The sequence below is a fragment of the Bidens hawaiensis genome, unplaced genomic scaffold (genome assembly GCF_021521415.1).
Source record: "Bidens hawaiensis isolate Kalapana, Puna unplaced genomic scaffold, B.hawaiensis_p1.1 tig00000512_1, whole genome shotgun sequence".
Lineage (NCBI taxonomy): Eukaryota > Viridiplantae > Streptophyta > Magnoliopsida > Asterales > Asteraceae > Bidens > Bidens hawaiensis.
In genome coordinates this window covers 2406100-2422973 of record NW_027491033.1, presented here as the reverse complement: position 1 = coordinate 2422973, position 16874 = coordinate 2406100, and the positions used below count along the sequence as shown (strand labels likewise).

The 16874-nt window shown below is 34.1% G+C and overlaps 1 protein-coding gene across 1 annotated transcript; it reads right to left on the bottom strand.

Annotated features, from left to right (window-relative positions):
- Window positions 1-5134: 5134 nt before the first annotated feature.
- LOC143632760 (uncharacterized) lies at window positions 5135-8354 on the bottom strand. Its single transcript, XM_077101190.1, has 6 exons — window positions 8324-8354; window positions 7857-8043; window positions 7054-7158; window positions 6903-6948; window positions 6401-6604; window positions 5135-5758 (listed from the first exon to the last, which is right to left on the bottom strand). Exons 1-6 carry the CDS (start codon window positions 8352-8354, stop codon window positions 5135-5137), a joined length of 1197 nt encoding a protein of 398 aa, XP_076957305.1.
- Window positions 8355-16874: the final 8520 nt, after the last annotated feature.

The following is a 16874-nucleotide window of genomic DNA, read 5'->3' as shown; positions in this document are numbered from 1 at the left end:
TTAATAACCAAGTCTTCAACCGTTAATCAAGGAATCATTAGGTGGATTGAAAATGATTCAGAAATATGCGATATGAATTGGTGTGAATACATGATTGAATTGTTAAATAGAAAAAAAAGAGCATGGAAGGGTGTTAATGATCAATATAGTGGGCCAATATCATTATTGCTGGTATGGTATTATACTAGAAGTAACTACTAATATACATAATGTTTATTTTTAATACAAACTTTCTTTTCATTAAAAATGTTTATTTATGGATGACAGTTATTGTTTGCACATGAGTATCAAAAAGGGCAGGGGATTAAAGTTCAGACACCTGCAATAATGTATATCACAACAACAACTGTGAATGCAATAGAATAAACACTTTTTAAAGATGAAGGAAAAGACGGAAATGAAGTGGAAAACGAGATTGAAGTGGAAAACGAGAATGAAGTGGAACATGAGAATGAAGTGGAAAATGAGATTGAAGATGGAACTTATAATGAAAATGAAGGTACATTATTTGTACATAACTACACTATCATTTAACATGTTAATGAGTGTTGTTTCACTTAATAAACAAAAAGTTAATTTTGTATATGGTGATTACCACTCCTTAAACCTGGGATTTCAAGTTGGAACAAGCACCCAAGAATATATTGATGGCTGGATTACTACATCAATGGAATTAAAATTAACAGGTGTCTCAGCCTACTTGGGCTCAAACTACAGAAAGCGGTGCAATCAGAGTTGTACAAAAGAAGAAAAGGTAATAGTTACACTAACTAATTTTATAATTACGAGTGAAAATATATTTATAATTACATTTAATTTTGTAGACATGGATAAAGAAACTGAACAAAAATCTTGGAGAATTCAAGAAGATAGTTGGTGATATAAATGAAATGGTCAAACAAGGAGAATCTAACTATTTGGGGAACAATGAGATCAAAGAAATGTGCAACAACTCGAAGAACGAAGTTGTTTGGAAAGAAGTTTTTGAAACTGAGAATGTTGAAGATGATATGAATGTGATTAGTTTGAATGATGATGGTGAAGCAGTGGAAGGTATGAAAACAACTAATATGTGTTGATTCGCATAATTACTCTACAAAATTAAACATACAATTTTGATAATGTAGAAGGAACAAATGTTCAAGATCCTTCCAAGGAGGCTAGAACTGTTAAAGATGGTGGCGGAAACATTGATACTGTTACTATGAATGCTGAGCATGGTGGAGCATTGGAAGGTATGAAAACATTGATATTGTTGCTACTAATGTGTTTTGATTAAAATAATTACTCTACAAAATAAAAAATACACGATTTTGATAATGTCGAAGGTACAAATGTTCAAGATCCTCCCGAGGAGGCGGGAACTGTTAATGATGGCAGCGGAGATGTAGGAGGGAACATCAATACTGTTGCTTTGAATGTTGAGCATGGTGGAGCATTGGAAGGTATGAAACAACTAATATATTTACAATCAAGTTTACAATCTGACAACTTGCAAACTTGACAAAATGGAAATAAAAAATAATACTTACAGCATAAAGTACCGCCCAAAACTCGGATTCGGTTAAACTCCAATCTGTTGACTCGTTCATGAAAAACGCTGTCGATACTAGAAAAATAACACCAAAAACTAAAGATAGGAATATGCTGTAACTGATAAACTTGCAGAATTGAGCTGCTGGTGTTGCTGCAAAAAAAGCGGTTTTAACCGGTTTTTCTATATACATTATTGGTTAACCGGTTATTTAACTGATTTTTTCCTAAACCGGTTTAGGAAAAAACCGGTTATATAACCGAACCAGTCATATAAACTCAAAACCGGTATAAAATCGGTCTAACCGGTTTCTGACCGAACCGGTTACAAAAAAACCGGTTTTCCACCATAACCGGTTTCGTTTTTTTTTCGGTTTCAGTTACATAATCGGTTTTTTTGTACATCTCTAGTCGAAGGTACAAATGTTCAAGATCCTCTCGAGGAGGCGGGAACTGTTAAAGATGGTGGTAAATCTAAACAATATTTGAGGCGGAATCTAAAGCTAAATAATAAAAAAAGATGCCCGGAATGCGGGAGCAAACAGTGAAGATGGTGGTGGGAGTAACGAAAATGCATGCGGAAAAACAGGTATGTTGAGATAATTACTCTAGTTTAATATCAATAACTTTTATCAAACTAAAATATATGTAATTAATAAAGTCGAAGGTAGGAATGCTCAAGATGGTGCTAGCAAGGAAAGGAAAAGTGTTGATGGTTGTGCAAAGACAGGTATAAAATTATTATACCTGACCGAACCGGTTACAAAAAAACCGGTTTTCCACCATAACCGGTTCCGTTTTTTTTTCGGTTTCAGTTACATAATTAGTTTTTTTGTACATCTCTAGTCGAAGGTACAAATGTTCAAGATCCTCCCGAGAAGGCGAAAACTGTTAAAGATGGTGGTAAATCTAAACAATATTTGAGGCGGAATCTAAAGCTTAATAAAAAAAAGATGCCGGGAATGCGGGAGCAAACGGTGAAGATGGTGGTGGGAGTAACGAAAATGCATGCGGAAAAACAGGTATGTTAAGATAATTACTCTAGTTTAATATCAATAACTTTTATAAAACTAAAATATATGTAATTAATAAAGTCGAAGGTAGGAATGTTCAAGATGGTGCTAGCAAGGAAAGGAAAAGTGTTGATGGTTGTGCAAAGACAGGTATAAAATTATTATACCTGACCGAACCGGTTACAAAAAAACCGGTTTTCCACCATAACCGGTTCCGTTTTTTTTCGGTTTCAGTTACATAATTAGTTTTTTTGTACATCTCTAGTCGAAGGTACAAATGTTCAAGATCCTCCCGAGAAGGCGAAAACTGTTAAAGATGGTGGTAAATCTAAACAATATTTGAGGCGGAATCTAAAGCTTAATAAAAAAAAGATGCCGAAAATGCGGGAGCAAACGGTGAAGATGGTGGTGGGAGTAACGAAAATGCATGCGGAAAAACTGGTATGTTAAGATAATTACTCTAGTTTAATATCAATAACTTTTATAAAACTAAAATATATGTAATTAATAAAGTCGAAGGTAGGAATGTTCAAGATGGTGCTAGCAAGGAAAGGAAAAGTGTTGATGGTTGTGCAACGACATGTATATAATTATTACTCTACTTTTATAATATGTAATTCATCTGTGACTTTAAAACCCAGGGGATAAAAATTCCGGGTTTATTAAATGGGCTGCTGAAAAGGATCCATGGAATCTAGTAGCCAAAAAATCCCCTTGTATGTATCACTATACAATGATTATTACTCTACTCTATAAACTAATTACTCTACAACTGAATTATGTTATTAGGTGACAAAAAATTGGAAGCTGATATAGAGTCGATGTTAACAAATATGCCATTTCTTCAAACAACAAACATTGAATCAGAGACGACTCCAGAGGGAAAAGCAATTCAGAAAAGAATATCGAAACTAACCTCAGCATTTAAATCTCCATATGTTAAACGCCATGTTGAATTGGGGCCAAAGCTCTCAGAAGATGAAATACTTATATCAAACTATATATTTGCTCCTATAGAAGAAAAGTAAGTACTCTCTACAAATTAATTAATTTTGGCCTTTTGTTTTGTTCATCTATCTAATATTTTAAAAACACAGTGCATTGGTCTATGAGTCTGAGTATCTATCAGTTGGAATGAAAGTGATGTTTGAGAGCTTACATGGAAGTGTTAAAGTTGCTACAAACCTTATAGATGTCTGGATAGAATTACTCAACAGTGAAGAAAGTAAACGAGGCAGATTCTCAGTAAAAAGGCTTTTTTTCACAACATCAATGTTGGTATGTGATCAAACTACTACTACAATTGAAACAATTTGAAGTGCAAAAATAATTACTCTATTTATATCAATAATTACTCTATTTAAAATTGCAGCCTGCCGATCATTATGATGAGCAGATTAATGGTGAAAGTAGACTGAAGTTCTTTAAAAGCAATATGGATGAAGTTATTCGAAAAAATAAAGTGGCAAGCTTAAATGGAATGGACATGCTGTTTATACCAATAGTGATATCTGATCACTATTATGTATTGGTTTTCCACATGATCGTAGGAAAGATTGAACTGATTGATTACAGTAAAACGGGTGAAAACTTCAAGATATACCAAACATCATGGTAATACTTATTACATATATTTTAAATTATATTGATTACCAAAGATAAAGTCTAATATATTTTGAAAATATTGCAGAGAAATACATTCTGCAACTACTTACAATCTAAGAGAAACAAACTTCATATCAAGTTAAGAGTTGCAGAAATCAAAAGAAAGAAGATGTCGTGGAGGACCGAAATAAACAAGATCGACTGTGGTGTTTATTTAATGCGGCATATGGAGACATATAAAGGTGAAAATGCATGGGTTTGTGGGTTCTCAAATGATGAAAAAGCTCAACAAAAGCAAATCAATGAATTGAGGCATAAGTTTTTGTCAAAGATGCTCTTATCCGACATAAACAAAGCAAAGGACGAACTCGTGAGTAAAGCTTTAAAATTTGAAGGCGTTGATCCAACGGAACGTGAGAAATTGAATGAGAATTGCTTGGAAAAGATACTGGATAGGCAAGGAAAGTTTGTATGAATTTGAAGAAGACTTTTTTTTGTGTTTTGTTTTGTTTTTCTGTCTGGAAAAATTTAGACGTCGCAGGTTGAATTTAGATGTGATGACATTGTCTTGAAGCATGTAATGCTTTTATTACACTAGAATTTTGAGGCAGGTAAAATTACTCTAGTTGTATGCTTTTATTACTCTTTTATTATACTAGAATTATGAAGCATGTAAAATTACTCTAGTTGTTTGCTTTTATTACTCTAGTTATGTGATTGCATGTGATGGTTGACTTATAAAATTGTTTGTCCAAATATCAAATTATGTTATAACAATAACAGTACAGGTTAAAATGTTTATTCTACTAGTCATCACAACAATTACACTAGTTAATAAAAGAAAGTTATATTGCAAACAATTACCATGTTAGAAAAAAAACCTATAATTGCAGTATTTTTTTTCATTCTTTCAAGTATTCGTCATACCTTTTATTACACTTTGTAAAATCTAAAGAACAATATAGTATATATCCAATATAAAACTATGGTCCATGCAGATGTTTAGGAGGATAAACAAGCATTTTCTTACATGTTCGAATATCATGACCTCCCTCACCGCACACCGAGCAAACTCTTGACCGTTTCCTAGCACGAATGGCTGCTATTTCTTTTAATGACTTAAATCTTTTGTGAGAACCGCGCCCTTTATTTCTAATACCAGTTGGAACTCGAATAGTAGACGTTGACAGTTGATCATATCCAAGAAGAGAAGCCAACATATCATTTTTCTTCAAAATCGGTTTAGCTTGAGAACCCTCTTCTGCCTTTTCCCTCATGCCATTAATTTGATCTCTAACTTTGCTTAACGTTTCTATGTCCGTGAATAACATATTACATATATTTTCAGTTGCAAACATTATGTCACGGACAATCTCATTAGCCTTATCAATGTTGCCATTAGCAACATCTTTATCAAAAATCGAACACTTGCTTTTATTTGAAACTGCATCCCTCATCCAACGCCTCAAAATATACTTCTTTGGAATCTCATCAATCTCAAAAACGCTAAACGCAAAAAAAACATGCCGACACAACAGACCATATTGCTCAAACCTTTTGCAGCTACATGAAGCAGAAAAATCATTATCAGCAAAAATGACGGATACCTATGAAATGATAAACATTTAGTTAAAAAAAAGCTTCAATAACATAATTACTCTAATTTTAGAAATAATTACTCTACTTACAAAATTATGGTTTTATTTCAAGAGTATGTACACTACCAAAAAAAAAATCTGATATATCGTAATGAACATCATAATTACTCTAATTATACTCATAATTACTCTACAATTAAAGAAACAAAAATAATCTTATCTGTCACAATTAACATCATAATTTCTCTACTTATAAAATATAATTACTCTACAATAAAGACAACAAAATATTATTCATAAGAAATACACTAAAAAAGTACCTGAAGGAAACCTTTTCCAAAAGCTTCTCTATCTTTAACATAGATTTTTGCATTCAGTCCATCTTCCACAATGCCAACGGGATGACATCTGTTAATACTACAATATATTTCTTCTTGAACATCCCAAAAATTGTATGGGTGTATCTCTTAAGAGCACCAGCCTCAAATTCTGATTCAGTACATTCACCAGGTTTCGTATTCATCGTGTCATGATCATTTTTTCGATGAGCATATCTTTGAGTTTCAAGCGCCATATCAAAATGACTAAAAAACTCGACAAGAGTTAGTTGTGAGTTCGACAAGACCAAAGAATTGGTTTTCACTCTCAGACCTTGATGTAGTACGCATAAGATGCTGGAATCCACATTGATCTTAAACAGAACATAGTAGATATCCAAGAATTATCAATAAGACCAAATTCATTCACTATTTCATGCCATGTCATCTCAAACTCATCAGGTTCAATGGAATCTGTCCAAACTATGTTACAAATACGACGCTTAAAGTCCTCATTGTTACACAATATGGGCCCAACCTGAAAACAAAAGAAAGATTTAAGATCATGATAGAATATAGTTTGTAATATGAAACTAAAAAAATGCTTAAAAAGATAATTACTCTACTTAAAACATTGTAGTTTTATTTCAAAATCTTTACACTAAATCTAAACTCTACAACCTACAATTATTCTAATTACACGAAATAATTACTCAAGTTGAGTTTTTAATCACAGTATAAAGTTATGAGCAATCTCACAAACTAAAAACAAAAAAAATAATTACTCTGCTTAGAAAAATAATTACTCTATTCAGAAATTTAGCAATAATACTAACCTTATCAGCTACTTTCTTCATTATATGCCACATGCATAATCTGTGCCTGCTCTCAGTAAAAACGGATTCAATAGCTTACTTCATGGCGGGATCTTGATCGGTAACAACCTTTGGTTAACGCCCAAATGCTTTCAAAAAACATGTTAGTAACCACATATAGGATTCAATTGTCTCCTTTGCAATAAGACCAGCTCCAAGATTAACATTGCGAAAATGATTATCAATTCCGGTGAACGGAACGAAAACCATCTTGTATCTGTGGACAAAAAGAATCAAAATAAAAGGAAATGTAAAATGTTTGACTATTAAAAAAAATAAATAAATAAAAAGAAAGAAAACCTTACTTATTGGTATTGAATGTTGCATCGAAGGATATTACATCACTAAAAGTCAAATAATTCTTTTTACAAAGTTCGTCTGCCCAGAATAATCCAGTTAGACAACCACTCTCATCCACAGTATAGTCAAAAGAAAAATCATGAAGATACTCTTTCTTGTTTAATAACCGTTGAACAATCATTTCGGCATCAAATTCTCCAATATAGCAATTTATATTTTTTTAAAATTCTTGCATTCCGCAGCAGTTACACCAACATCATCAAAACCACCATATTCTGTCCTAAAAATATTAAATGATTTAACAGGACCTAGATTTAGTGTGGATAAAGAATATAACCTCTTTTGTTGCATAACTGTCAAATTTCGTGATGAAGGGAGAAAGTGCATATCTTCTTGGGAAATTAAAGTGTGATTATGTTCTTCAATAAACTTGTTTATCTTATATGATTTGCCACCATCAGTAGTACATAATGCAATTTGTGCTAGACAACCAGTTCGGATAGAAGGCCTATTCCTATACTTCTTTTGTTTTTTTCCTTAGATGAAATTCTTCTAAGAGAATCAAATTTCTTTTGTGGCTTAGATCCCTCTTTTGAACATATAAAATACTTATACTGTATAAAACCATTCTTTTCAGTTTGAGAAACTTTACGTACTGAAAAACCGCCTTTATTAGCATATTCTACATAAAACTGATATGAAGCATCCAAAGATGGAAAAATCATGCCTTCAACTGGTTTTAATGAAGAAGATACAGCAGGTTTGAACTTTATCCCAACCATTATATCTTTTGTTATGTTATCTACATTAAGATCAGACAGACGTATAATTACTCTACAAAGTTAAAATATCTACAACAAGATCAAACATATAATTACACTACGTATGATTAAATAATTACTCTATTTAGGATTAAACAATTACACTACTTATGCAAATAACTATTCTACTTATGATAGAGTAATTACTCTACTTGTGAACATAATTAACTGGATAATTCAATGAATTAAATAGCTCGATAATCAATACACTAATTACATGAATAATCGAAGCTGATTGAAACCGAATGAAGAACTACATACCTTCAATTTCAGTGTCCATGTCTTCAGCCATTGAAGAAGTCGATTAATCGAATCCACAATAAGATTTGAGAGATTAAGAACACTTTATGTATTTATATCGCTAACATTAACCCTAGGCAGCTACACCACAATGGAATTGTAATATGTTTTTGAATTGGATTGAATTGAATTGATCAGCGCTCTGAAGAAATAGTTTGTTTGATTAATTACGAAATTGCCACCGTCTAATTCTTTGATTCGTACGTTTAGTACGGGTTTTTAATTTGTATTTGATCCATTCCCTATATATATATATATATTGTTTAATTTTTTTTTGACCATTACAACGGTCAAATTAATATAATAATATTATTATTAAAACCCCATTGGCGATAAAAGAACCCTGCCCCCGCCCCTTTTCGCCCACATATCGCCGGGGGGGGGGGGTGTTCTCCCCCCTCTTCGCCGAATCTCACGCCCCATTACACACAGCCTAAGAGAAAATCCATAAGATTGAGGTGCAAAAGAGTAAATTAAGCTTTGATTTTATTTTGGTCAATTCGACATAGAATTGAATTTTATGAGAAATTGTGTTATGACTACCGTTACTGAATTTGCTTTTTTTTTAAATTTATTTACAACAATTTCACTCCACCATAAAATCTATCAAACCTTGCATTTGCTAGGATACTACCATTAACATTGATTTGATAGAAATTCTAAATTTTTATTTATAAAAAATATTTTGGTGCATCAACATCTAATCTAAGTATCTAAGTATCTAATGTTAAGATAGTTAATGAAACTTTTTGGTGCATCATATCAATATCTAATTCTATTGTTTAGATTTTCTTCGTCGTTTATGTTTCCTTCTTTCAATGATTTTTTCCCCGATGAAAACATACTCGATCTAGTGGCACAAGCTAGTAAGTGTATTTTTAATACAGAATAAGTGAGTCTAAAAAATAACACTCTAAACCCAAACAAAATCAACTCAAATACGACTTATTAGTTATTGATACAACCTCGGTCAATTTAGCCAATCATGAACAAACTGAGTGAAACAAGAAAAAAATTATGTAGTTTACATGGAATCTTCATCGCTCAAAATACTGACTACTCCCCATCAACCGGTTCAGTTTTATGCACACTATATCAGCCGGTAGAAGCACCCAATATGATTATGCAAAATCTCAAAGTGTTTGTGACATGAACAACGCATCTTGATTCTTAACGCCCCGTCATCAAGTCGATTGAATCCAACACATTCCTCTTCATCTTCATTAAGTCTTTTGAAACCTACACATTCTTCTCCACCTTCGTCGGGCTCCTGGATTGGCTGTGAAATTAACACATGAACAAACCCTTTGAATTAATATTGTATTGAATGTTAGAATCTTAAAAGGAAAAAAGGAATAGAAAGCCATTTTAACCTGCTATTCGTGTAAACTTGTATGTATGAATATATACACAAAATCCACTGAGTTTTGGGAAAAAAAATTATTCGTTCAAATGCAATTTGTTTTGCCCAAATAGTTTAAATTTGTAGAACTTTAATGAGAAAATTCTCAAACTCTAAAAGGTTTTCTATATATACACTTCATAACTTTTGGACAATTAATAAAAAACAAGTGAAAGTGAATTATTACTTTCATGAACATATTCCATGCATTAACTATTTCTTACATATCATTATATTAATAATCAAAACTACAAAAATTAACCATTAATTATTTAACAAAAATACTGTAAAACATATTATAAGAATTTTACCTTAGAGGGGTTATCATCTCCAACATTTTCTTGTTCATCTTCATCTAATTCAGATTCACGCATAAGATCCCGAAACCTTTGTTCGATCTCAGTAACTACTTCTTCCATTTTCCTCAATCTCTGCATGCATGCAAAAAAAAAAAAACCCATCATTTTTTTAATAAATAAAACCCTAACAACATGAAACTACAATAAACCTCCAATAATAATAATAATAATAATATTCAAGAACTCGTGTGTAACCAACCTTAACTTTGGGACCTTCTTCTCGATTCGAAGACTCCGGAACCGTGTTTCTTGAACTTGCGGGTGCCCACACCTTTCGTCTTCTTGTTGTCCGGCGAGGTGGGTTTCTTCTTGTTGGGTGTTCTTGATACGTGGAGTCTGATTTAGTTCGGCGAATCGGGTTGTTGGTCTCAACGGTGGTGGGTTTAGTGGCGGATGCTACCGCATGTCGAATCTTGATAATGGCACGGTCAATAGCGGCGGTGAGTTCTGATTCTTGGGTGGTGCATGAGTTAATATTGTTAGAGGTGGTTTTGGGTGACGTTGGAGATGGTTGTGGTTGTGGTTGTGGGAGTGGTAAAGAGATGAATCCGGTACTGGAGGATATGGGTGGTTGGCGGTGGTGTGGGTTTGTAAATACGGTGGTGGTGGTGGTGGGTGGCAAGAAGCCACCGGAATCTTGATCGGTGCTCATTTTTGCTGATGGATGTACGTGATTTCAGTTGAAAGGGTTTGAATCAGAGCTATAAGATGATATGAGAATTGTGTTGACTTTATATAAGCTAGTTTGTTGGTGAATTGAATTACCAAAATGGTCCCTCTACTAATTCATTTTTTGGTAAATGTGGTACCTTGTGGAAATATTTTTACATTAAGAGTACTCACGAACGTCGTCGTTAAGTGTTTTTTCGAATGTCAGAAAAATGATACGGATTGACTAATGTAAATGCTTATCTCGAAACATTGATTCAAATGACATGGATTTTGTTAATTGGAACTTCAAACACCTGAATTGAAACACTGTTTCATCCTTTGGATCACCGTTTCAATATCAGGTTTACATCAGTCGACTCGTATTATTCTTTCGGTCAAAAGCCTTAAAACTTCAGTTTGAAATTCGAAAAAAAAAACTTAACGACGTTAAGTGTTTTTTAACGGATGTCCATTGGGAGTAAATAGAGGCGGAAGGTTGGATTGTTGGAATGAATTTTTAATGGTAAAATTATTATCGACCAATACACAAATGATGAGATTATTTATTTCAATTTATCAAAAAATAAGAGCTTCGAATATCTCAGTGCGATATTTGAGCTTATTAGCCTACCTTTGAGAACCCAAATCTATCACTTTGTTACTCTCTCTTAAATTTACAGGTTGTTGATGTCTAATTCATCGACAAAACCTCTTAGACCATCGGGTACACAAAAACCGCAAAGTTGCGCTGCCGCCTAGGAACACCACACCATAATTTGTCACACAACCGCTTTCATTTATCTAAATTTTTGTTAACGTTTATGATACATTCTATTAAAAATATAGTTATATTTAAAATAAAATATTTTTTAGTTGGCATGAGTTTGGAGTGGTAATTTCTATTTCATCTACGGACGACCACGTTGATTGCTATATATATATATATGAGGGTTATTTTGAGAACCATGGTGAGTTTTAAGAACTTTAAGAACTCAATTTTGAACCACACATTTAATTAAATGATTTAAAATATGTGGCTGATATTAAATTTAATTAAAAAATGAAGCAGGATAGAGAATAAGTATTTTTGATAATTACACAAGTTTAAACGTTAGTTACACATGTGTAAAAAGTCGATTCGGTGTGTAAAAAAATACTGTAATTTTTTGTACATCACTTACACTTACGTATTACACATGTGTAAAAAAAATTCGAAAAAAAAATTGTTACGTTGAGTTCTTTCGAGTTCTTAAAACTCATAGTGGTTCTCAAAAGAAATCAATCATATATATATATATATATATATATATATATATATATATATATATATATATATATATATATATATATGGGTTAGTATCATTTGAGAACTTAAAAAATGTTAAGACTTCTAGGAACTCATAAGAAACAAACATTTTTTTAATTTTTTTCATATATTAACATTGTTTAAAACTAGTTTTACCATATTTTATATATAAATTTGTTATTACATATATAAATCACAAGTTTACATATGTGTAAAATTTATGTGATAACAAATTTACATATATGCAGAAAAAAGTTTAGATATGTGTAAAAACTAAATTTTATAATTGTAATCGTAATTATAGATATAAAAAACGATAAAACTACACTCAAATAACACTAACATACAAAAAAATTTGTAAAAAACGTAATTTTCAAGGGTTTCTTCAAGTTCTTAATTAATTTAAGAGTTTTGTAATGATACTAATCCTATATATATATATATATATATATATATATATATATATATATATATATAAAAGAGTTCAAATAAAAAACAAGTTTTTTGTGAGAAGTGTGAGAAGAGCTTTAAAATAAAACAAACCACCTAAATATGACACTATACAATGTAAATATGAAACAATACAATTATTTAGAAACCACCAATCTCAACCACTAGATCATAGATCCAATGGCCTATATCTATTCTTATTCTTCTCACAAAAATATCATTTTTTACATTAACCCTACCCTATATATATATATATACATATATATATATATATATATAGAAACATGATCAAATACATTTTATTCTTAACATGAAAACGGTGAGAACCAATTTGTTGTTACGATTAGGTTTATTTTTATAGGTGTTTGCTACTATTTTTTGTTCGTATTTGCTAATTTTCGATTATGAGACGTTATAAGTATTTGCTTATTTATATTTTGTTGTTATTATTAGATGTTTTCTTTTGCTGTTATAAGTATTTGTTGGTATATGCTGTTATTATTTTATTCTTAATTTTGATTCTTTTGTTGTAATTTTTAGGTTCTTTTCTTTGTCATTATAAGTCATTTTTTATGTAGGTTGGTATTGTAGTTGGTATTGTTTCTTACGTTCGCATTTTTAAATAAATTGGCATTATTTCCTACGTACTCATGTTAAGATCAAAATGTATATGAATCTTCCCCTATATATATATTTGTGTTTTATATTTGCTTTTTATGCTTGTTCTTTACTTTTTTAACTATGCAATTTTTAAAAAGTAGTAACATTATTTTAATAGGTAATTGTTTTAAAATTAATAATAGTATTTGTATAAAAGATAGAATAAAAAAAGAGTTCGTGAAGAATGATTTCTCAATAACTGTTATTGGCTCCAACCGGTTTTGCTTCGGTTAACAGAGTAGGATTTGTGCCTCTCGACCACACTTAAATTATCCCATTTTTGTAAGCCCAATATAGAGATTTTGCTAAGACTTTATTGTCTGGCCTGACTTGTGTCTCACTAATAAGTTATACCAACATCTTATCTTGCATAACGCGGCCCATTTGAATAAAACATAAAGCCATTCTTTACAAGCCCAGCTTTCATTGTTAGCATTTACCATAGTAATTATCGGCCCACAAATGTAACAGTATTATTAACAAAGGTATGGTTAGTTAGAGGTGCACAAAAAAAACCCGATCCCGGAACCGGACCAGAAATAAAAACCCGGAATTGGTTTTTTTTAATACCCGAACCCGTACCCGACCCTACCCGTAGGGTATGGATAAGGTATGCATTTTGGCACTAAAACCAGAACCCAAACCGGACTCGATTTGTACCCGGTAATACCCGAAAACCCGAACCGGTTTCATACCCGGAACCGGATTTTCCAATACCCAAAACCGGGTATTTCAAATACCCGATGTATACCCGAAAAATACCCCTAAAAAGTGCAAGCTTTTAAAAATCTAATCTATACCCGAAAAGTACCCGGAAAAAAACCCGAAAAAACCCGTAAATAGGGTTTTTTCAATACATGATAATAGGGTATTGAAATACCCGGTTTTAGAATACCCGGTTCTATACCCGACCCGACCCGATGCATAAGGTATGGTTTTAGAGACAATACCCGACCCAAACCCGACCTGATTATACCAATACTCGGGCGTACCCGTACCCGGTCATACCCGAACCCGGGTATTCAAAAAACCCGATTTGTGCACCTCTATGGTTAGTAGAAAATTCATAATATGCTTTACAAAGGGGCTAGTAGCACAATCTAATCACCAATTCCGGCTTAAAGTCACCTCTTGCGTATCAACTTTTCACTCATGAATTATTAATAAAGGTATGGTTAGCAGAAAATTTTCCATCTACACGTGACATGGATTCATATTGTATTAGGTTTCCTCTTGTGATGCGTGATTCTCAACACAATAAACTCTTGTTTAACGCATAAAATTATACTTCGGGTTTTCTCCCACCAAATTTTCATTCTTTCGGTAAAACATGTAATGTAAATATAATTTAGCAATGTCGTTATTTTGTCAAAATCGATTGTTAATAGTTAGGTTAAAATAACTTATAGGCAATATCAACTTAACATCAAGCGAAAATGTCTTGTCAGTACCACAATGTACGAAATTAAATGTTGTTGGCACTTGCTTAGAATGATAGTTAATCTTGAGTTGTGATTACAATAAGATAGCATATGATGTAATGAAGATGCTATGTAATGAAAGAGTTTGTGCTCTGGTCCACAGCTTTTTCAGGATGTATATTGTACTCTTATTTAACTTCTAACTTTGATAATCATTATACTGAATGAATATATGAGTCTTCTGCATATAAATTTATGTGCAACTACGTACAAGAAAGTATATCAGATGTAGAAAATACGAAACACTTAAGGTTTATCTTCATTTCAGCATATAAAACTTAATTGTAATACACGAACAAAAAAGAATACGACTATTGATTTGTGTTTGTGAAGAGGTATGTACCCGCCTCAACACCAAGCAAGGCGGGTCAACCCGCAAGATAAAGACATTATGAAGGCACAAAGCCAAAACCCAGGCGCATGGCGCATACAAAACATGCTCAGGCATCATATGCTCGCGCATCACATATGCGCGCGGCGCATATCGCATGCTCTTGCACATCACATATGCTCGCGCGTCACATATGCGCGTGGCGCACCAGCGCGCGGCGCATATCACACGCTCGTGCATATCACACCTGCGCATGAAATATCTGCGCGTCAGAATAAAAAGAAGACTTCGCGCATCCTCAGGATGGGCGCATATCACACGTGCACATAATCAACCTCGTCCTTATCCAAATCAGGGTTAGGGCAACCTTGATTGTGCACGTCAGACAATCTTCTAGAAGGCATCTTTTTAAGGAGTAAGAATATGCTGATGTTGACAGCTGCCAAATGAAAGGTCGACAACTCAGCATGACACATGTGCTACCACATGATTACAACCAACAAGAAAGCGCCAGGTGTCCCAGAGGACACATGGCGCAGTGCGGTTGGAGGAGGCCAACGAGGCTGAGCCCAACCAGTGGAAACCCTAGCACTATAAATACAGCATCAACTCCACTTTGATGACACATTCATTCACACTCAATCATTGACAGTTACAAGTAGTGATATCACATTCAATCATATTGAATTATATTCACTCACAGTCAGTTACAGGAAACACACAGTCACATCATCAAGGGTATTCAGCGATTCAGCGATACTCTGGAGATTGACTTACCTACAAACATTATTATCTTCTCCAAAAGATACTGATTCTCACGCCGGAGGGTTACCCCAAAGAGGACCCCTCTGTCCCTTTCTGAGGGGTAAGTAACGGCGCTGTTCATTTTGTAGGTGGAAGAACTCGGATCCAGAAGAACCATCGGTGAAATAGTTTAATCACACCCGAGGAAGGTAGATCTGCTACCAGTGAGTAGATCCACGTTTCTTCATTGGCGCCATCCACTGTTACAAACGGCAATCAGATCTCATCCAGATCTAAAAAATTCAATCACCATGGTTTCTGGAGTTCGTAACGTTGATCAAGCTCTGGAGGATATTGAACGTGAGGGTGTTAACGACGGACAGCAGTTTCTGAGGGTTCCGCGTGATTCTACGCGTACCACCAGCAACCGTCCCTTCGTCACAACCCCTCACGGCCAGACTGAAACTCCTCCAGACGATCACACGTTACAAAATATGGCCGGCGCGAAGCTGAAGGGACCAATGGGTCCAGAAGATGAAGCAGACGATCCGAATGAATGGCTCATAAATGAGCAGCGGCGTCTGATGGAAAAGTACACTGAAATGATCAAACAGAAGAAGCTAGCCGACCAAGCACAAAGGCAAGCGATGGAGAAGCAGCCCACAAAAAGGCCGCGCGCGCCGGAAGAAGGGCATTCTGTTCACACTGCACACACAGAGTTCAGTGATGAAGAGGTGCATAGCATGAGAAAGACAAGGGATACTCATGCAGGAGGCTCGCAGCTCCGCGCGCCTGTGAACATGGCGCCAGGAGCCAGAGCAGATCCGGATCTGCACATGCCATACAGCCCACCGGTCAGAGGGCAAGTGGACGTAACCACACCCTACAGACCAGCCATCCTGGTAAAACACTCAAAGTTTACTGCGCGCATCGCGCAGGCTCCCATCCAGCACAAGACCAAGATGCCAAGTGGTCTGGGGAAATATGATGGCACGACAGATCCAGATGACTTTTTGCAAGGTTTCTATAACACGGGAAACCTAGAGAGCTGGACGATGCCAACATGGTGTCATATGTTTGCCCGCTGCCTCACGGGCGCAGCGCGAGTATGGTTCGAGAGCTTGCCGA